This window comes from Aquarana catesbeiana, linkage group LG12 (genome assembly GCF_042186555.1).
Source record: "Aquarana catesbeiana isolate 2022-GZ linkage group LG12, ASM4218655v1, whole genome shotgun sequence".
Lineage (NCBI taxonomy): Eukaryota > Metazoa > Chordata > Amphibia > Anura > Ranidae > Aquarana > Aquarana catesbeiana.
In genome coordinates this window covers 4,884,682-4,907,975 of record NC_133335.1, presented here as the reverse complement: position 1 = coordinate 4,907,975, position 23,294 = coordinate 4,884,682, and the positions used below count along the sequence as shown (strand labels likewise).

The window sequence follows — 23,294 nt, the reverse complement described above, 5'->3', positions numbered from 1 at the left end:
GAAGGACAAATGACAGTACAAGCACTATGCTGTATATCATGCTTTAACCACTTTCCGCCTGTGCTAGAGCCAAAAGATGGCTACAGCGCGGGCTTCCAGTGCCTGAGGGCGTCACTAGACGTCCTCCCGTAATGGCACGCGGGCGGCGCGCTCTGTGATCGTCGGGTCCTTCGGACTCGGCTGATCACAGATCGGGGTAAAAGGGTCAATCACAGTGGCCCTTTACCACACGAGCAGCTGTCAGTGCCCATCAGTGCTGACAATCAGTGCAGTCTCATCAGTGAAGGAGAAAACTTACCTGTTTGCTAAATTTTATAACAAACTATGAAAAATTTTATTTTTTTTCAAAATTTATGGTTTGTTTTGGTTTCTTTAGCAAAAAAAAAGCCAAGGTTACCACCAACTTGTGCTAACCAATTACCACAACGGGAAGAGATCCATTTCTTGTAGGCAGGGAGGGTTATCAGCGTCATTCCAGTGATCTGTAGGCAGTCATTACCTCCCAGCCCCACTCTATGTACCTGACCTGAGTGAGCAATACATAGAAGTCAGGCCTGATCATGAATCAGGGTCAACTGGCAATTCCAGGCAGTACTTACAGTAATATTATTATGATTTCATCACTGCAGAATCTGGTGATGTCCCAAGCTGTATTCAAGTCACCATCTTCATGGAGATGCCAGAGCAACTTACTATTATCCACATACCTGTTACCATTCTACTCACAGCCCATTATTCTGGAATGGTGATCTAGGCTTACCACTTCCCAGGATTACACCGATTAACCCATTTTCTCTAAGAGTAGAAATGCCTGTTAGACCTCTCCTGCTCACCCCCACCTCGTCTCAGCAGCAGGGAGGACAGAACTCCTCCATCAGATCCTGCACCTACAGTATCTCACAAAAGTAAGTACACCCCTCACATTTGTGTAAATATTTTCTTCTATCTTTTCATGTGACAACACTGAAGAAATGACACTTTGCTACAATGTAAAGTAGTGAGTGTACAGCTTGTATAACAGTGTAAATTTGCTGTCCCCTCAAAATAACTCAACACACAGCCATTAATGTCTAAACCGCTGGCAACAAAAGTCAGTACACCCCTAAGTGAAAATCTCCAAAATGGGCCCAAAGTGTCAATATTTTGTGTGGCCACCATTATTTTCCAGCACTGCCTTAACCCTCTTGGGCATGGAGGTCACCAGAGCTTCACAGGTTGTCACTGAAGTCCTCTTCCCCTCCTCCATGATGACATCACGGAGCTGGTGGATGTTAGAGACCTTGCGCTCCTCCACCTTCCGTTTGAGGATGTCCCACAGATGATCAATAGGGTTTAGGTCTGGAGACATGCTTGGCCAGTCCATCACCTTTACCCTCAGCTTCTTTAGCAAGGCAGTGGTGGTCTTGGAGGTGTGTTTGGGGTGGTTATCATGTTGGAATACTGCCCTGCGGTCCAGTCTCTGAAGGGAGGGGATCATGCTCTGCTTCAGTATATCACAGTACATGTTGGCATTCATGGTTCCCTCAATGATCTGTAGCCCCCCAGTGGCGGCAGCACTCATGCAGCCCCAGACCATGACACTCCCACCACCATGCTGGACTGTAGACAAGACACACTTGTCTTTGTCCTCCTCACCTGGTTGCCGCCACACACGCTTGTCACCATCTGAACCAAATAAATTTATCTCATCAGACCACAGGACATGGTTCTAGTAATCCATGCCCTTAATCTGCTTGTCTTCAGTAAACTGTTTGTGGACTTTCTTGTGCATCATCTTTAGAAGAGGCTTCCTTCTGGGATGACAGCCATGCAGACCAATTTGATGCAGTGTGCGGCGTATGGTCTGAGCACTGACAGGCTGACCCCCCACCCCTACAACCTCTGCAGCAATGCTGGCAGCACTCATACGTCTATTTCCCAAAGACAACCTCTGGATATGACGCTGAGCACGTGACCTCAACTCCTTTGGTGGACCATGGCGAGGCCTGTTCTGAGTGGAACCTGTCCTGTTATACCGCTGTATGGTCTTGGCCACCGTGCTGCAGCTCAGTTTCAGGGTCTTGGCAATCTTCTTATAGCCTAGGCCAGTGATGGCAAACCTTGGCACTCCAGATGTTTTGGAACTACACTATAGAGTGCAAGAGCATCATGGGAAATTTAGTTCCAAAATATCTGGGGTGCCAAAGTTCACCATCACTGGCCTAGACCATCTTTATGTAGAGCAACAATTCTTTTTTTCAGATCCTCAGAGTTCTTTGCCATGTTGAACTTCCAGTGACCAGTATGAGAGAGTGAGAGCGATAACACCAAATTTAACACACCTGCTCCACATTCACCCCTGAGACCTTGTAACACTAACAAGTCACATGACCCCAGGGAGAGAAAATGGCTAATTGGGCCCAATTTGGACATTTTCACTTAGGGGTGTACTGACTTTTGTTGCCAGCGGTTTAGACATTAATGGCTGTGTGTTGAGTTATTTTGAGGGGACAGCAAATTTACACTGTTATACAAGCTGTACACTCACTACTTTACATTGTAGCAAAGAGTCATTTCTTCAATCGGGGCTGGATTAAGAGCATCACGGGCCTGGTGCTGAAGATTTTGGTGGGATATTTTTGGGAATAAATAAAATTAATGAATTTAACAAAAATTATAAAAAAAAAAGGAAATAGGAGGAAGGCAAGGGCAGGTGTGGGGGGTTACAGAGCGTGCTTCTGGGTAGCTTTAGTAGGAATGTGGCGCCTCATAATTTACATATAAATGCCACCTACGATTTAAATATTAATCATATGTACACACACACTGTGCTGGGCCTAGTTTAAAGGTAGAGGCTTGGAGCTACAGCTCCGATAGCCACATGTTAATCCTGCCCTGTCTTCAGTGTTGTCACATGAAGATATAAAATAATTTACAAAAAATGTGACTGAGGGGTGTACTCACTTTTGTGAGATACTCTATGTGCAGCACACCATCATCTCCACAGGGCCCTTCTCCAGACTCTGCACTTTCTGCTTACCAGCTCCTTCCTGGTAGCAGAGCAAAGTAAGGGGGGTGTGCACCGAGATGCAAGAGGAGGTGGGGGGCGGGACTCTGATGTAAGGTGGGGGGGGGGGGCATCCTCTTTTTTTTTTTTAATATTCTTTATTTATTCGAAAGGAGGCAGGTAATCCAATATCATATCACTTTCCATATACACATTTGCTTTTAACTGCCATACATTTTGTACCAACTTAATAATCCATAATTATATAAGCATGTACAGTATATATACGTCTTCATATACTTATACTTATATGTGTATATCCACTCAAAAGAAAAAAGGAATCCTCCCTTTCTTTTTATATTTTACCAAAAACAAAAACCTACAAAAGTAAATAAATCAGTAAACCCACAAACCCAAAAAACAAATCAAAAACTAAAAAAAAAAAAGGAAGGAAGAAAAGGGGGGAAGGGGTCATCCTCCGCTCCCCGAGGAGACGGGCATACAAAGTGAAAACACACCAACATAGGGCCCATCATTCCCCAGACGCACCCCCCATTAGTCTCCTCCCCTCTTCTGAGTATACGAATTGATCCCAGTCTGCCCATGTTCTAGTGTGCTGCTTTTTTCTGTCTTGTGCTGACATTACAAGATCCTCCATAATCCCGATGTTCCTTACCCTATTTAGCCACTGAGCAATGGAAGGAGATTTGGGATCCCTCCAGCTAAGAGTAATACAGGCTTTAGCTGCGTTGACCATGTGACATAACAGATTTTTTATATGCCTGCCGGGGGATTTGTGAACAATAAAGCAGAAAAAATGCGAGGTCGTCTGATATTTGGAAAACTGTAAACTTTTGAGATATCCTCTGAACCTCCAGCCAGTATTGTCTAATCTTAGGACAGGACCAAAATATGTGAAATAGTGTCCCCCGACCCCTCTCTACATCTCCAACAACGGTCTGAGGCCTCTGGAGAAAATTTACTTAGCCTTGCCGGGGTGTAGTACCATCGTGTCAGTAATTTATAATTAGATTCCTGAATCCGTGTGCATATTGATGAGTTCAACGAAAGATAGATAATATTCTGTCGTTGGGCTGGGCTAAAGGTCCTATCCAGATCTCTCTCCCATTTATCACAAAATCTTCTGAGGGCATGCTAAGCAAGGCATATATCTTTGAAATCGTCCGAGGGAGGGGTTCCTTTCCATCGCAATATGACTCAAATAAAGTTAATTGACGCTGATAATTTATCGGTGGTCCCAGAGACCTAAGGAAATTACGTAGGTGCAACGCCTGCCAAAGATTTATTTCGTACCGGCCCCCCGGGTGCGTCAATGTGGCCACCGTGGGCCAATTCTCGTGATTCAGAAAGTGCGATGCCTCAAAACAGCCCCTCTCTATTAAATTCTTAAACGCCCCTAATTCCATACCTGGGGGGAAACTAGGGTTTCCCAATATTGGGAACAAGGGTGATTGTGTCGTGGAAAAATTAGGGTTCCGACAGAGCCCAGATCCCATTCTCAGTGTAGGGCCTATAATAGGATGTGTTTTAAGAGGGACGGGTAGGGCTGCATAGCACCAAGGTGCTCTACCCAAAGGTATCGGGCTAGATTGTCGTTCTATGTCTATCCAAAGTTTGAATTCCTTATGTCTGCTCCAATCGATCATCCTGCCCAGATGGGCTGCTTGATAATATTTCAATGCGTCTGGGGCAGCTACACCACCAAAGCACTTGGGTAACGTCAAAAGACATCTACTAATACTGGGGCGTTTATTCGCCCATATAAATTTAGTAAAAAGAGTGCGAATTTGACGAAAGAAAACTGCCGGTATAACGATAAGGTAATGCCTGAAAAAGGTACAAGAATTTTGGCATGATACTCATTTTGATAATATTACATCGGCCAAACCACGAGTGTAGCCCCTGATTCCATTTATCCAATAAAGATCGTACTGCGTTGTATAATGGTGGAAAATTTGCCGTAAAAGTATTGCCCAGGATTGATGGTATATATGCACCCAAGTACCTTAGCGCTGAAGTCACCCATTTGAATTTAAAATTAGGTTGTATAATACCGCGCTCTAATTGAGGAAGTGCCACACCCATAGCTTCCGATTTAGTAAAATTTATTTTAAATTTGAGAGAGCTCCATAGCCTTCAAACTCCTTCATAAGATTAGGCAATGAAATGTGTGGATTAGACATAGAGAACAAAGGATCGTCTGCATAGGCTGAGACTTTGTAATTGTGATCTCCTATCTGTAGCCCCCAGATATCTGGATTTTGCCGAATTTTGTTCAACAATGGCTCCAGTGAAAGCACAAACAACAGGGGCGAGAGGGCATCCCTGCCGTGTTCCATTTGAGATCCTAAAAGGTTTTGAGAATACTCCATTTATTTTAACCGATGCCTGTGGAGCAGTATAGATCTTAACAATCCATTGCAGCATACGGTCTCCTAGTCCCATGTGCCTCAGGACCGAAAACATAAAATTCCAGTTTACTCTATCGAACGCTTTTTCTGCATCGGTGCTCAGAAAGACGCACGGGGTATAAGTCTTATTAGCGTGATGGATCAAATTAAGTACCTTGATAGTATTGTCTCTTGCTTCATGAGAGGGGATAAACCCTACTTGATCTAGATGGGTTGAGTAAGCAGAGGTTGAATACGGGAGGCTAGTAATTTAGTAAAAAGCTTTAAATCTACATTTAATAGCGAAATTGGATGGTAACTTCCACATTCTGACGGATCTTTCCCCTCCTTTGGAATAACGGAAATATACGCCAGAAGTGCATCTGGGGGCAGTGCGGTCGTCTGGCCCAGCGCATTAAACATCTTTATCATGTGCGCACAGAAAGATAGTTTTTTTTATAGTACTGTAAGGTAAATCCATCTGGGCCTGGTGCCTTCCCAGATTTGACCGGTTTTATCACCATCATCAACTCCTCTATAGTAATAGGGGCTTCTGAGCTACTACGTACCGGAGAGGGAAGTCGAGCAAGATATGAGGAAAGGTATTCTTCCAGAACAGAAGAGGATGGTGGTGTATATAAAGACAAATAGAATTCTCCAAACGTCTTAGCACTATCTCTTGGCAGCGCAATTAGTTGACCGTTCCTTCCTTTTATGTGATGTATATATGTTATCAAACTCCTCTCCTTAAGCTTCCCCACCAACAATTTACTGCATTTATCTCCCAGTTCATATGTCACCTTCCTACCAGACTATCGCTGCTTTAGCTTTAAAATGTAGGAGATCTTTTATTTGTCGCCTCAAATGAGCCAGATCATTTCCCACAGAGGGCTCCTGTGTTCTCTTATGTTGTAATTCAAGGACCTGTATATCTCCCAGTAATTTTGTTATCTGTAGTTCTCTTCAAACGGGAACCATGTTTGATCAAAATCCCCCGTATTACCGCCTTATGTGCCTCCCATACCATGCCTGCTCCCCGGCATGTCGTTTATCTGAAAGTATGCTGTAAGTTCTTTTGCCACATCATCCCAAATTTCAGGATTTTGTAGCAAACTCTCATGAAGACACCAGTGCCACTCCGGGGAGCCAGCCGAGCCACCAGGGTATGATCTGACCACGTTATATTTCCAATGGAAACATCCCGTACTGAGGAACATAAATAATGTGGAACCAAAAATAAATCTATTCGAGTGTACACTTGATGTGGGTTGAAAAAAAAAAAAAAAAAGTATAATTTTTTCCCCTGCGTGAAGGATTCACCAGGCATCTACCAATTGCAATTTGTAAAGTTTCCTCAGAATACGCTTTCTGACACTGCCGGGAACCGATGAAGTCCATCACACTGCAGTCATATTGCCTGCCCCTTTATTATATTGATGTTTTGTAAGGTTTCCACATGCTGCTGTGAAGAGATCGCCCCGCTTTGTACTGGCAAACAGATTGAGCGTTATTTATCCCATCCTCTATCACAGGTAGGTAACCCCCCTACCCAATCGCAAACTACCCATTACCATGCTCTCCCAACACCTCAGCCCTTTTTACACCATGCCCTCCCGATACATGTATTAGCCTGCTGCTGGTACAATTTGTGAACAACCACAGCCCATCTGTACCACGTGATGGGCTGTGGCCAAACTGAATCCTTTTTTGTAAAAAGTTTAGAACTATGATATTCACTGTTCTAAGCTGTAAAAATAATGTCTAATCACCTCCCTGGAGTAGTGTTTGTCATATGGAGAAAAAAAAAAAAAATTGTACATACTGTCACCAGTCTCTGCCCCTGATCACCACAAGTTCTATGGCGACAATATGTAAACCAAAAAAAAAAAAAAAATTAAGTATTTAAAATTTTTGGGAAAAATTTAATGATCAACCTCAATAACTCACCGTGCTTCCTACTACATGAGTCACCATCTACTTTTGTATTGGGGGTGTAAAATGAGATCAGCTGTCAGTACATCCATCTACACACCAGCTTGTGGACTCTACTTTCCTATATACACTAACAGACTTGGGGTATTTTCAAAGAAATGTAGCAGAATACATTCTGGGCAAAAAATTATGAAGGAAAATTGAAGACTTAGGGTAACATTCTTTTTTATTTAAAGTTTTGCTGATATTTAGATAAAACTAAAACCCCCAATGGTGGTGATTAAATATTGCCAAAATAAAGCTGTGTGTGGTACCCAGTAACTCCTTTTTAGGGATGTCTTCCAGTGAATCATCTGACACGGGTGCATCCCTGGAAGACAACTTGAGAAAGACGTCATATGGTTACAGCGCTGCACAACCGCGCAATTGCTAAAGTGTGACGGCACTGAAAGATGAACTGGCCTGGGCCAGTGCCTGGTTTTGAAGGGATTAAATGAGCTTAATTAGAATTGCTAATTTGTTGTGTGCTCCCCCAAATGAGACATGTACAAGGCTCAGAATGAGTTAAATGATCTTTATTGAAGGCCATGCACTGCCCCCATTACAGTACTGGAAATCACTGTACAATAGACTTTTGAAACACTGGCTGCATTTCTAGTACAAAAAAAGAACTAAAAAACATCTTCCGGAATGTCGAGAAAAAAAAAAACAGTCAAACTTAAATAGTGAAAAAAGTGCACTACAGTCGCTGCCATGCAGCGGACATTAACTCTCTCCTGTAGAGACTTCTTAAATAGCTATCCTGTTCCATTTTAAACACAATATAAAGAGCAAACATGGGAAAAATAAAATTAAAGACACTAAACTGTGCGTTTTTTTATTGTGTGTAGGCTGCCGGCATAGGATAACCTATCAGGGCAGGAGTTGTTGTGGCGGCAGTGGCAATTGGGTATGCTGTGTATGCCTGTGGTGCCATACTGTTGGGTATGGCTGTGGAGTATTGCTGTCCGGCATTGTAGTTCTGGTAGGAGCCCGTTCTGTGCGCCTCCCCGATACCCTCCTTGGTTGCCTTGCATTCCGTAGCCGTTGCTGTAGGAGTTACCGTTTCCATAGTTTCCCCACCAAATCCGTTCTGGGGCTTGTTTCCAAAGTCTCTCTTAGCACCAAACCCTCTGTTATCCCGGTCCCACCCGCCCCGCTTGCCTGAAGAGAACCTGTCACGACGGTCGTTCATTCCTCCACGGCCTCTGAAGCGCCCTGCGTGCCGGATTAAAAAAAGGTTTAGTGTTACAGCAACATTAATAAAAAAAAAAAAAAAAAAAAAAAAAAAAAAAAGTATAAAAAGACAGTACATTGAAGATCTTTCTACATAACCAACTTCCTATTATAAACCCACAGAGCAGGAAATGGTTTTAGTGCTAACAGTTATTGCCGTGCCCATCTGCCCTCTAGTGGCAAAGACTAGGCACCGCCATTGGGCTTCTACTCCATTATACACACACACACACAAATACTCTGCAAGCCCTCTGAAATATAAAGTTAGGCCCCCCAATGTAAAAAATCTAATATTGTAACTGCAAGTCTACAACTAAACTGCCACAGATTCATTTTATTTAAATACTGGCCTAGAAAATGTCACACCACCGATTGAAGTCGTATGGCACATGTTGCCAACTCTTCACCCAAAAGCAGTGCATTTATCTCCTCTTCCTCGACAACTCAAAGTGCCACTAAACCGACACAACAAGTGCTTTTTAGAAGAGGTGTCCTGCTCAGGCTTTTAAAGCCGATTAAGCCTCTCTCTGCTCAATAAGCTAATGGCCATTTAAAAATGTATCCTCATCATGGCTTCCCTATATACAAGGCAGGCAGATAGTTCTGAGAATGCCAGCAGGAGGCGGTACATCACTTCCAGACAATACCCTGCCCTCCATACTCCGAGCCCTCAGCCCTCATACAAGGGGTGGCTCTTGGGAGTACTTTGATGGGCAGAGTTTAGTGGGCATTTCTAAGCAGACATTCATATGGAAACCACCCTAGGACTACCAAATAAGATGCCAAGTCTCCATTACTGAAAGAGCTGGACAGGAAAGGGTCAGTTTGGCTGAGAAGGTCTAGATCAGGGTGGGCAAACTGTCCCTTGCCCCTGTGTCAGGTTCCTCAGTCCTGGTTACCTGGGTCCCTGTGAGGCATTGCAAGACTTGACAGTTACACATGGAATGCAGAGGCATGATGGGACTTCTAGGCTCAGCTGGAGAGCTGCAGTTTGCCCACTACTAAGCTAGATCTCTTGCTGAGCCTAAAGTCCAATCATGTCTGCAAGCCATGCTTAGTGACTGTCGAGTCCGGCATTGCCTTACGGAACCACAGTAACTGTCAATCCTACAATGCCTCACGTCTTGCAATACTTCATGGGACATAATTAAACAGCTGAGGGCTAGATGTCAGACATCCAACAAGTGAGGTGGGCTCCAGCTTACTGAAGCTGGTATGTATACAGGGGAAGCCATCAGTAATTCCAGCACAGAATGGAGGCTGTAGAACTGAAGGGAAGTTTGGAGCCCTCTACATAGTTTAAGTTGCCAACCAGCTGCTGTTATAAGGTGGCAGGTTGGCATGGCTGCAGAAACCGCCATAGGTGCAAGTTGGCTGCTTTAAGAGGAGTTTGCCCGTGATGCCAGAGCTGATGTGTGTGGCTGCGATGTCTGCCGGTGCCACCCACTATAACTCCAAAGAATGGGGATCTGTCAATGTAAACAGAGATCCCCGTTCTGACAGGGGAGAAAAGCAATCTCCTACAGTCAATCCCCTCCCACCCAGTTAGAAACACTTCCCAGGGAACACATTAAACCCCTTGATTGCCCCTAGTCTTCAACCCCTTCCCTGCCAGTGACATTTACAGTCAGCTTCAGTGTATGTCAATGGTCCCAAAAAAAGTGTTAGATTTGTCTGCAGAAATGTTGCAGTGGCCTATCATGAAGGGGTAAATTCTGGGGCTGAAGTTTTTAAAGGCAAGGTCATGATCTTTCTTACCTCCTCTGTCTTCAATCATCTGGAGAAGTTTGGGATTGATTGTCTGGTTGGCCTCCCTCAGCACAGAGATCAAGTCGTTGACTTGTTTGGCGTTGTTGGGTGTGAAGAAGGTGTAGGCGGTGCCCGTGTTGGTGCTGCGGGCCGTGCGGCCGATACGGTGGATGTAATCCTCAGAGGAGTTTGGATAGTCGTAGTTGATGACAAATTTAACGTCCTCCACATCTGTAAAGTGTTGTAGCGTGGCAAGCAGGAGAGGCAGATAAAGATTTGCACACCACCACAACCAGACCAGAAAGACAAGTTAGAGAGGGGAGCCCAGTCATGAGGGCAAGGCCTGAAAGAAGAGACGTTAGAAGCACCACATATAAAAAAAAAAAAAAACAGTTATATATGGACTAGTCTGCACCCAAACCAGCTTACCGGGACGCAGTCCCCACCGTCTCCCCTACTCTATGACATCTTTAGCTTCTCCGCAGTAAGGCTCCAGCCTCCTCATGTGCACCAGACGAGGACCGTCCTGAGAATTGCCCGCGGTCCTCACACACTCATTAGAAGCTCACACTGGCGAACCACTGCTTTGTTTAGTCTTGCCAAGACCCCCTTACAACCACCGTCTCCCCATCTCTAAGCACGGGGAACTCACCGGTTGTCAGCAGGTTATTATATGAAACATGTCATCTAGGCAAGAGATTCCAAGAAGCCAACGTGTGTCCCCCTCGGGCTGGTCTCGACATGACGACTACGGTACAGGTGAGGGAGGATCGTGAAAGATATTGCAGAGGCGAGAAAGAGCTGCTCCACTTGCCCACTCTATAGTCATGTGCCAGTACTCACCCACCAATCATTTCAACTACAAAAGGCTTAAAGAAAAAAAAATAATGCCACTCTCCCCAGACAGGTCCTCACTGAAACTCTCCTTGTGCGTCAAGAGTGACAGTGCTGTACAGTGAGTGGCATGCAATGCATGGGAGCCCAGAGCAAGGGATGAAAAATCACTTCTCGTTTTTAGAGTAGAGTCTAAAAAAGAAAAATATAAGTCTCTGCCTTTTGAAGACTACTGGCACACGAAAACTCAGCTTTCCACCTCTCCACCCGACTGGCAGACCAGCCGATTTCCACTAGTCCTCCGTCCCCCTCGAGTCCTCCAAATGTCATGCCTAGGCCAGGCCTCAAAGACCGCACCTTTGTGAAAAAAAAACTAAGAAAATTGCAGAGGTTAAAGAAAGCAACAAACTTTCTTTAAATTGAAAATAAAAAAATATGGTGCAATGCAGACACGTGGAGGTTCATACTGACCTAGACCACGGGACGCCACATCTGTGGCAATGAGGATGGGTGACTTGCCATGCTTGAACTCTGAAATAGAAAAAAAGGACATTGTCAGGATCTACAGAAAATCACATTTAATTTAATGAACCTACTAATGATTTAATGAACCTGGCTATACTTAAACCCGTTCCTCAGTATTGTTAAAGGTCAAGATCACTTCAGCTCCCTTGATCCCCCTCAGGACACCCGCTGTTGTCAGTTTGTGAGGCTGTACTGAAATCCACCCACCAAACCATGTCAGTTTCCAGTGAAAGAATAAACTACAAGTACTGCCAACCACTGCAGCTGATGGCTTGTAGTTCTGGATAAACGGAGGGTGCCGATTAGCACTGGTCATAAATTCACAAGCCTTGCAGCTTTCAGCCAAGACAGCCGTTTGAAGCCATGGGGCTGAAAGCTGCAGGGCTTGTCTGCAGAAGTCTGACATTACACCCCAGATCCACTGATCAGGGGTGCAAAGCTTTCCCAGGTTCCTGCAGGTAAAGCAAATTCTGTAAAGTTGAACTTCTCAATAGGGAGGCAGCGAGTCATTTGAGCAGCGCTCTTAATGAGGTATATAAGCTGCATTTTTATTATATGACACTTATGCAGATTGCTAAACCAGACAACCACTTATCCACAGACCAGGTGCCCATGAATCACAAGAACTGACGGGCCAGAGATTTAGTAGCCTGCGGGCCCCTGCCATAAAGGGATTAACTTGCATCTTAAATTCTTTTTTTCTGTGGATATATTTTAAACAGTTCTGTTAGACCATTATCAATTCTGTTGGGACCTGCCTGTACACAAAGGGAGAGGCTAAGATGGAAGGAATCACATCTATGGTTGGTCATAGTTCAGCAGGAACCAGCTGAGATTCAAACCATTAGTAGGCAGGCTGAAAGAAAAACCAGCCTGCCACTTATGCTATGGCAGCCGCTTGCAATAACCACCGTCTACTCCTGCCTTCTGGTGGAGACAGTTTCCCACCCCAGGAGAACACCATGGTCTGGAAGGAGGGATTCCTGCAAGTCTGCTGCTGGGGAGGAAGTTAGCAAATTTCTTTGCAGGCAATAATTTTGCTCTCTGTAGGGCCTAAGAGGAAGGTAGTACAATCCTGAGGATTGAGATTTGGGGGGGGGGAGGGGTTGTGTAGAGCAGGTGGTATGTATACAAGATTGCTGATCTGCCGAAGAGAAAAGGGTGCCCCTGCATTAAAAACCAGCAACATTTGTTACACAGCAAGTGAAATCCAATTGTGGCAGAACCTACTTACCATTTAATACCCAGTCTCTCTCCTGCTGGCTTTTGTCACCATGTATCCCCATTGCAGGCCACCTGCAGTAAGATAAGACAGATCAGCACATATCCTCCATAAACAGTTCCCCCAGAAACCTCCCAAACTGTCCTGTGGAGCCAACATTTCCACCACCAGGTAATAGATTAGAGATAAGCCGCACGTACCCATCTCTACGTAATCTCCTTGTGAGGTCATCACAGCGCCTCTTTGTCTCTACGAACACAATGGTTTTGTTTTCCTTCTCACTCATGATCTCCTCCATCAGACGGACAAGCCTACAGATTCAAAGACAAGCATGACTTAGAGAAATTCAGACCAGGCAATTTGTAGCATCCCCAGGTTAAAAACAAGCAAGGAAAATTAGGATGGCATGGGGGGGGGGGGGGCACGGGAATATGTTTTAGTGGCAGAAGGCAGTACATACTTGTCATCCTTTTCTCCATCGTTGCAGACATCAACAATCTGCAGGATGTTGTGGTTAGCACTCAGTTCCAGCGCACCGATATTAATGTGCACATAGTCCTTTAAGAAGTCTTCTGCAAGCTGCCTGACTTCTCTAGGCCAAGTGGCACTCCACATCAGGGTCTGTCTGTCAGGCTGGAGGAGAAAGTGATGATTAGAGAAGGACTAAAGCCAAATAAAATGTGACAGCAAACAGAGGTTCCAATACTTACCCTGATCTGCTCCACAATCTTCCTGATTTGGGGCTCAAAACCCATATCCAGCATTCTGTCTGCTTCATCAAGTACCAGGTATGTGCATCTGTCCAGGTTGGTCTTCCCAGCTTCCAGGAAGTCGATTAGTCTGCCCGGAGTTGCAATGCAAATTTCAACACCTGTTGGAGGAGGACAGGGTCAGTGTCAAGCCATGCAAGCCAATGAGAGGCAGTTGGTGTATTCTTATTACCAAAACCCCCCACCTCACCTCTTTCTAAGTCACGAAGCTGTGGTCCTTTGGGTGCTCCTCCATAAATACAGGTAGATCTTAAACGGCAAGCCCTGCCATACTCAGCTGCAACTTGCTGCACTTGTTGTGCCAGCTCTCGGGTAGGTGCCAGCACCAGGAGCTGTGGAAGAAAGAAATTCAGACTTTAGACATTTTTAAAGATGTTACCAGAGCTTTACACCAATCATTGACCTATCACTAAAGATTGGAGGGCAATATCAGTTTGGGTGCCAGTTGTAATAAGGGGAGATCTCACTATGTGTAAAGACATTAAAGTGTCCCTAAACCCAGGAGCCTGCACCCACCACACCCCCTAAACCCAGGAGCCTGCACCCACCACACCCCCTAAACCCAGGAGCCTGCACCCACCACACCCCCTAAACCCAGGAGCCTGCACCCACCAGATCTGATCTCCCACAGTACATGGAAATGCAATTTTTTTTTTAGTAAATATAAACTGCTAAACACCTCCTCAGCAGTGTATAGCAGTCGTGTGACTTCCATCAGTGTCTGGATAAAGTCTCCTGTCCTATGAGGCTGCAGGAAACCCAACAGTGCTGGTTGGCACTGTTCTGATCACATGCACCGTGTGCAAACCCCCACCCCCCAAAAAAAAAAATCTATCCATATACACCAAACTGAGCATGTGCAGAATTCACCAAGGAACAGTACTATCAGGAGATGGAATTGGGAACAGTGGAAGGGGGGAGGATTAAAGAAGATCAAACTACCTTTACATAATGCAGAAGATTTAACCCCTTAGGCTATAACCCCCCCCCCCCAGGCTGACCAGATGAGGGTTATGCGATTGGCATATGCCACAGTGACTTATAACCATCTAGCTTTGAAGATTTGTCACTCCTTTCAACAGCAGAAACCATTGCCAGGATTGAAGATCTAGGTACTTACAATTGGCCCATCTCCTCTCTGTAGGAATGGTTGGTGATTGATGTGGACGATTCCAGGAAGTAGGTACTGGAAAAAAAAAAAAAAAAAAAAAAAAAAAAAAAAAAAATTTACTACATATACATGAAGCTCAAAGTATAAACAGTGGATACAATGTTATGAGGAAATATTCTGTAACCTGTTCAGCAGGGTGCCAATTGCACTTATCAAAGCAGTGACTATGTATAGAACATAACCCACAAAACAGAACAGCAATCATGAACAGACAGCCCACCGGGACTTAGTCCAAGATGCACAATGATAAAATTGGAAACTTACAGAAAGTGTTTTTCCAGATCCAGTCATGGCGACACCAACCATGTCCAGTCCGCTCAGAGCAACCGGCCAGCCCTGGCTCTGGATAGGTGTGGGGTCGGTGAAATTCTGGTGCCTGATCACTCCCATGAGGTTGTCTGTAGAGGATCAATAAGCGATAAGATTAGTATACACATCAGTGGGGAGAGCCTGAGAATATATACACACAGGGCAGTCTACAAAGTCCTTACCAGGGAAACTTGCTTCATGGAAAGCAAACACAGGCTTGGGGCAGTGTAAGCCTCTGACGGTGATCTCTTTACTTCTTCTGAATTCTTGTATTTCTTGCTGCAGGATTAAGAGAAATATATTAGAAATCCACAAAGCTGCCAGAACTATAAGTAGCTATAGATTCAGTTGGACTCCACCCCGGCCACATTGTACAGAAGCAACACTACTATTCACACTTCGGTGCCAGGCAGAGCTTGGTGGTCAAGGTGTTGATAGACAACTGTCAGGACCTGAACCCAGGACCTCTGGTAGCTCTTGCTTAACCACCTTAGATAGTCAGCTGTCTTCCCAATTCATAGGGGTAAATTTACTCCACCCATCTTATTTCTGGGGTACCTTGTGAACGCTTCACTCCTCCCATGAGCTTAAGCCATGTCTCTGTGCTTCATGTTAACCAGACTGTTCTCCAGCCAAACTCCCACTGCCATCTTTAATAAATGGCCTTTTCGGCTTGTTTACCCCAAAACTATCCTTCTGCTCGATACATACCTGCTATTCACCCCCCCAAGGTTTATCACCTCCTGGTGGGGAGACCCAGAGGACCACAACTTGGCACTAACAGGCAGTGACACCAATCCCCCACCATCAGAAAATGAATTAGTGCTTACACCCCTCATCTGCTGGGGGGGGGGGGGGGGAGGATCTGCCTGTCTATTTACCCTGCTGGTCTGAGTCTTTCCACTGCTACAGCCACTTGTCTGAACCAAATGTGACAACTTCAGGCTCCCCCTTAATATTAAAAGTCAGCAGGGATCCAGTGATGTGCTCACCTAATCTAACATCAGGTTCTGGCATCTTCGGTAAGGGAAACGTGCTGTGAAGACTTACCGCTTCACAGCCCGTTTCCAAATAGGCCAATGCCAGCCGTGCCTTATGAAGGGCCCCATAGACTGAGAACTGATGTGGCCCCAGAATACTGCAGGGGAAGGAGGGGGGCCCCCTGAACCTCCAGCTCAAAATATTGAGACATCTGACTGGGAGTGGATGCCTGTTAAGCCCAGATACCTGCACCCCCTCCCCCCAAAAATGCCAAATGTGGTAGCGGAGGGGGGATGCCAACAAGGGCACATTTCCCTTCTGGGTGATGTTCCTCTATAAGACTGAGTGAAAACATTTCAGGTGAGGTGTTCTGCTCCAAGCAGTGATATGTGAGGTCCCCTCACACCCAGCGGTCTTACCGGTGTGCGTCGGGCTAAGTCAGGGTGTTCTTGATAGAAGTTCTTCTCAAATTTTGGTAATGTATCCAAATTCCATTTCTTCTTGACGAGCCGCTCACCCGGATTTCCATACTTTCCAGATGACCCATTTCTGTTTCCTCCAAATCTGGGTGCTCCTCCAAATCTAAAATAAAGACATAAAGACCACTGTCAGAATACACACCGCCTCCAGGGGGCACAAGACCCCCACACATTCACTGAGGGGAACTGAACCATGGACACCAGGCAGAGGTCAGGAAACATGCCCTCCGCTCTCCAATCCTGTATATCAGGGCTGCACAGATGTGCTTTGAATCCAGCTTAAAAAGGAACCAGTTTTTTTTAAAGTCAGCTGTTGCCACCTGGGCTGTCAGGTAATAGGAATTGCTCATGTCTGAGGCAAAATAAGTGAAAAATAATGTCTTATAACATTCTGCAAATAAGTAATGTTGTAGCTGCACTGATGATCCCCCGCCCACTCACTGGCGGTAAGGAAAAGGCACCAGATCAGACTATAGGAATCTTTCATTTAGAATGTCAGGCACACTGTACACCAACCTCTATCCACCAGAGGACGCTGTTCCCACAAGCGAGTGCTGCATTCCAATGTTTCAAGTGACCCCAACAGGTCATGTTCTCAGATTCCCTCCGATGAGACGGCTGTGATAATTACTAAGGCAGTGAAACTGATCAAATCACCTGTGCAAAACGGAAAGCCTGAAAACCTGACCTGTTAGGGGTACCTGAGGACTGGAGATTAGAAAGATATTGCTGTATCCTCCATTACCATCACTGAGATAACTGGTTCTGTTTATAGCCGCCATCACTGACAGATAAATCCAACATAATGAGCAGAACTCCATGAGAAAATCCTCATAACAGTTAAGTCTCTCCCCACCCCCCCCCCCAGCATATTTATAACATTTCCTGGTTGTCGGGAAAAAGCACCTAAAAAATCAACCAGAGCTCCACCCACCAGACCCCCCCCCCCCCCCCCCCCCCCGCTTTTATCTCTGCTGTATAGAAGCTCCGTTCAATCTCACTGCATTTCGGAAACTCAGTAATTAAACCCCCAATACAGACAATAAGCGGTAAAGTAGATAAAAATCTATGAGAGGCCCCCCCCCCCCCCTTGTGACAGACAGCGGTACTCAGAGTCGGGAGATGTAGAAGTGAATGTCATGATGAAATGTGTGGTGACGTCATGGAGGACGGCTTCTCATACAGACCAACCCTTTCCAAGAATGACGTCTACACAAAGAACACAATGTCCCCGACTACAAGGAAGAGACCATACAGGAGGGGGGGGTCAGAATGTACAGGGAAGAGACCATACAGGAGGGGGGGGGGTCATAGAATGTACCAGGAGTACAAGAGACCATACAGGAGGGGGGGGGTCATAGAATGTACAGGGAAGAGACCATACAGGAGGGGGGGGGGGTCATAGAATGTACCAGGAGTACAAGGAAGAGACCATACAGGAGGGGGGGGGGGTCATAGAATGTACCAGGAGTACAAGAGACCATACAGGAGGGGGGGGGTCATAGAATGTACAGGGAAGAAACCATAGAGGGGGGGGGGGTCATAGAATGTACCAGGAGTACAAGAGACCATACAGGAGGGGGGGGGGGTCATAGAATGTACAGGGAAGAAACCATAGAGGGGGGGGTCATAGAATGTACCGGGAGTACAAGGAAGAGACCATACAGGAGGGGGGGGTCATAGAATGTACCGGGAGTACAAGGAAGAGACCATACAGGAGGGGGGGTGTCAGAATGTACCGGGAGTACAAGGAAGAGACCATACAGGAGGGGGGGTCATAGAATGTACCGGGAGTACAAGGAAGAGACCATACAGGAGGGGGGTCATAGAATGTACCAGGAGTACAAGGAAGAGACCATACAGGAGGGGGGGTCATAGAATGTACCGGGAGTACAAGGAAGAGACCATACAGGAGGGGGGGGGGTCATAGAATGTACCGGGAGTACAAGGAAGAGACCATACAGGAGGGGGGGGTCACTATTCTATCACTGACCAATTTTATTTTAACAATACTCCTACCCCCCCCCCCCCTACATCTGAACACACCGGGTGTTCTAATTCTACCATCCCCAGCACACGCACTGCACATTGTTCTGCCTTCTCATCCACCCTACAGACAGATCACACCACATCCTATCACAGAGGAGACAATGACTCACAGGATGCCGCAAGAGAACAGAGACTCCTCCCGTTATACAGGACTGTAAATTCCCAGCAGGTGGTGAGTCACATCATACATGACATAATACATATCACAGGTATAACATGTACACGGATCCTCCACAGGATCTCTATGACACCCGGATATCACAGACCAGGGCCGGGATGTGATCACATGGTACGGCCCAATCGTCTTCTGTACAAGACATCTCATCACCTGATACACAACAACCCTCCCCCCAATACACAGTGCTACCAGAGACCCATCCCCCAGGATCGCACCGATACATTGTACATCTACACCTGGAGGAAAGGATACATTGTCCACCCCGAGGATCTCATCTACACCTGGAGGAAAGGATACATTGTCCACCCCGAGGATCTCATCTACACCTGGAGGAAAGGATACATTGTCCACCCCGAGGATCTCATCTACACCTGGAGGAAACCATACATTGTCCACCCCGAGGATCTCATCTACACCTGGAGGAAAGGATACATTGTCCACCCCGAGGATCTCATCTACACCTGGAGGAAACCATACATTGTCCACCCCGAGGATCTCATCTACACCTGGAGGAAACCATACATTGTCCACCCCGAGGATCTCATCTACACCTGGAGGAAAGGATACATTGTCCACCCCGAGGATCTCATCTACACCTGGAGGAAAGGATACATTGTCCACCCCGAGGATCTCATCTACACCTGGAGGAAAGGATACATTGTCCACCCCGAGGATCTCATCTACACCTGGAGGAAAGGATACATTGTCCACCCCGAGGATCTCATCTACACCTGGAGGAAACCATACATTGTACCCCCCGAGGATCTCATCTACACCTGGAGGAAAGGATACATTGTCCACCCCGAGGATCTCATCTACACCTGGAGGAAACCATACATTGTCCACCCCGAGGATCTCATCTACACCTGGAGGAAAGGATACATTGTCCACCCCGAGGATCTCATCTACACCTGGAGGAAAGGATACATTGTCCACCCCGAGGATCTCATCTACACCTGGAGGAAAGGATACATTGTCCACCCCGAGGATCTCATCTACACCTGGAGGAAACCATACATTGTCCACCCCGAGGATCTCATCTACACCTGGAGGAAACCATACATTGTCCACCCCGAGGATCTCATCTACACCTGGAGGAAAGGATACATTGTCCACCCCGAGGATCTCATCTACACCTGGAGGAAAGGATACATTGTCCACCCCGAGGATCTCATCTACACCTGGAGGAAAGGATACATTGTCCACCCCGAGGATCTCATCTACACCTGGAGGAAAGGATACATTGTCCACCCCGAGGATCTCATCTACACCTGGAGGAAACCATACATTGTACCCCCCGAGGATCTCATCTACACCTGGAGGAAAGGATACATTGTACCCCCCGAGGATCTCATCTACACCTGGAGGAAACCATACATTGTCCACCCCGAGGATCTCATCTACACCTGGAGGAAAGGATACATTGTCCACCCCGAGGATCTCATCTACACCTGGAGGAAAGGATACATTGTCCACCCCGAGGATCTCATCTACACCTGGAGGAAAGGATACATTGTCCACCCCGAGGATCTCATCTACACCTGGAGGAAACCATACATTGTCCACCCCGAGGATCTCATCTACACCTGGAGGAAACCATACATTGTCCACCCCGAGGATCTCATCTACACCTGGAGGAAACCATACATTGTCCACCCCGAGGATCTCATCTACACCTGGAGGAAACCATACATTGTACCCCCCGAGGATCTCATCTACACCTGGAGGAAACCATACATTGTCCACCCCGAGGATCTCATCTACACCTGGAGGAAACCATACATTGTCCACCCCGAGGATCTCATCTACACCTGGAGGAAAGGATACATTGTCCACCCCGAGGATCTCATCTACACCTGGAGGAAAGGATACATTGTCCACCCCGAGGATCTCATCTACACCTGGAGGAAACCATACATTGTCCACCCCGAGGATCTCATCTACACCTGGAGGAAAGGATACATTGTCCACCCCGAGGATCTCATCTACACCTGGAGGAAACCATACATTGTACCCCCCGAGGATCTCATCTACACCTGGAGGAAACCATACATTGTACCCCCCGAGGATCTCATCTACACCTGGAGGAAAGGATACTCCAATACATTCCCATCAGCTTTTATCTATAGCTTAGTAAAGTGGAACTTCCCATCCCCCCCAAGGTGTAGGAGGAAATACACAGGAAGGACAATATTCTATTTCTTTGAGGACTTCCTGTTCAGGCCGGATTGTCATCACATCTCCGGAATGTTCTGGAAAGGAGGAGGGGCTCTCAGCTGAGCACTGCTGCCTGAGCTAAGGGCAAATGGATTCCAGAAAGTAAATGCTTCATTCACTGCCCTTACCCAAGATGGCTGCAACTAAAGTGCTGGGGGGGGGGGGGGGCGTTTTAGTAATTTCTCATCAAAAATAAATCCTGGAGACAGAGGAATGGAGAAGTTTGCAGATACAAAATGAACTCATGTTGGTTGGTGGGGCTCGGATGCTGAGAACTTCCAAATTAAGATTTGAAAGTGAAAGCTAGAAGCTGATTGGTTCACACACAGCTGGTCCCGTCTGATATCCCCTCAGACAGACACTGGAAGAGATTTCTCAGGACTTCCTGTGGATCCAAAACACCCCCCCCCCCGTAAGTCGCCTCCTCCGGGGAGATCTCCATACAGACTTCATGTGACCTCCCCATCCCCCTATAAAAGTAGATCCCCTGACACCGGTGGAAGTCGTCTCCATCCATATACACCCCCTGTATACAGTGATCAATGGGGGATAGAAGAATCAGATCGCCCCCTGACACTGGTGTAAGTTTCCTTTGGTAGTGTGTAATCTGTTCATCTTACACCGGTGTCAGGGGCGATCTACACTTCCCATCCCCCACTAATGTAGAGATCATTGTATACTACTAGAGGTGATAACTTACACCGGTGTCAGGGGCGATCTACACTTCCAATCCTGACCTATAGTACTAGAAGGGACATCAGCTCCACACATCCCATCCAGAGTCATCTATGTATTCCCTGGGGGGGGGTGGAGGGACATCTTACACCGGTGTCAGGGGGCGATCTACACTTCCCATCCCCCACCAATGTAGAGATCATTGTATACCACTAGAGGTGATAACTTACACCGGTGTCAGGGGGCGATCTACACCTCCCATCCCCCAATGTAGAGATCATTGTATACCACTAGAGGTGATAACTTACACCGGTGTCAGGGGGCGATCTACACCTCCCACTAATGTACACATTGCATTGATACAGACAAAGGGTTTTCCTCTCCACATGGGGACAATAGAAGTTCCATCATCACCGGAAGTAATGGGGGGGGAGGGGTATCACTGTTTCCATGGTAACGGACAGTACAATGAAGATCCGGGGAGATCACCCTACACACACCCCAATATATATATATATATATATATATATGACAGATCTGACCCCCTCCATAGTGTCCGCTCACGCCGATCATTCTCCCCCTCAGACGATGAATATAACATCCGGTACAATATATAGAAGATTTGTGACGCATGAAGTACAAATATACGGAACGTTCCCGGTATATCCGGCCCGGGGCCCCTAGGAGCCCCCATTAGGTGGAGGAGAGGATGTCCGGGGCCCTATAGAGAAGTCCGGGGGCCCCATAGAGGAGTTCGGGGCCCCCACCCCGGGAAGAAGCCGGCCGCCATCTTGTGAGAAGACAAAGAGCCGCCATCTTGTGTGATCGCCTCATGGTGAAGAGAATCTCCGTCCTCCTCCCCGCCCCCCCTCCGGGTGTACACCCGAATATCACCCCACCACCAGGCCTCACACCCGGGCCCCTCCCGGATCACCTCTAATAATAAAACATAAAATAATAAAAATCTATAAATAGTGAATGGCGGGAATTGTTCGGGGGGAATGGAGTATCGGGGAGACTCACCCGCGGCCTCGGTCGTTGAATCCTGGCATGTCTGCGCTGTATTCTTATTCCTTGTTGCGGTTCTCGGTGTTCGGAGCGGACGGAGGAGATGTGTGCAGCTCGCCGGCCGGTTATATAGAGAGAACAGAGCCGGCTCACCCCCGCCTGATGAGGGCGCGGCGCGTGACGTCACCAGATCCCTCCGCCCTGCCGGATCTACATGGCCGCCATCTTTAGTGAGGGCACCGCCCACCACCATAGAGCGTAAAATAAGCGTAGAAAGTGTGATAGAGCGCTCTCTGAGAGGCGACGTGGAGATGAGGGGGACACGGGAGTAATTCTGAGGGGGATATGAGCTTAGGAAAAGGGGTACGCGGGGGAGATGACCACAACAAACATGGCGGGGGAGAGGCAGCGGCCATCACGTGGTGGGCGGGAAAATTATGTAAGGGGGCGTGACTAATATGACAAAACCAGACGTCACTAGATCCCCCCACTCGCCGGATCGGAGGGCGGCCATCTTGACTGA

General features: G+C 46.8%; 1 protein-coding gene across 1 annotated transcript; it reads right to left on the bottom strand.

Moving 5' to 3' along the window:
• Positions 1-7,888: 7,888 nt before the first annotated feature.
• DDX5 (DEAD-box helicase 5) lies at positions 7,889-22,945 on the bottom strand. The gene is given in 15 exon segments (XM_073607153.1): positions 7,889-8,362; positions 8,364-8,435; positions 8,438-8,586; positions 10,363-10,584; positions 11,659-11,718; positions 12,947-13,008; positions 13,135-13,245; positions 13,395-13,567; positions 13,645-13,805; positions 13,895-14,036; positions 14,825-14,890; positions 15,140-15,273; positions 15,367-15,463; positions 16,585-16,747; positions 22,787-22,945. Coding segments are annotated over 15 exon segments (1,797 nt in total). The 5' UTR covers positions 22,816-22,945; the 3' UTR covers positions 7,889-8,206.
• Between the last annotated feature and the right edge of the window lie 349 nt (positions 22,946-23,294).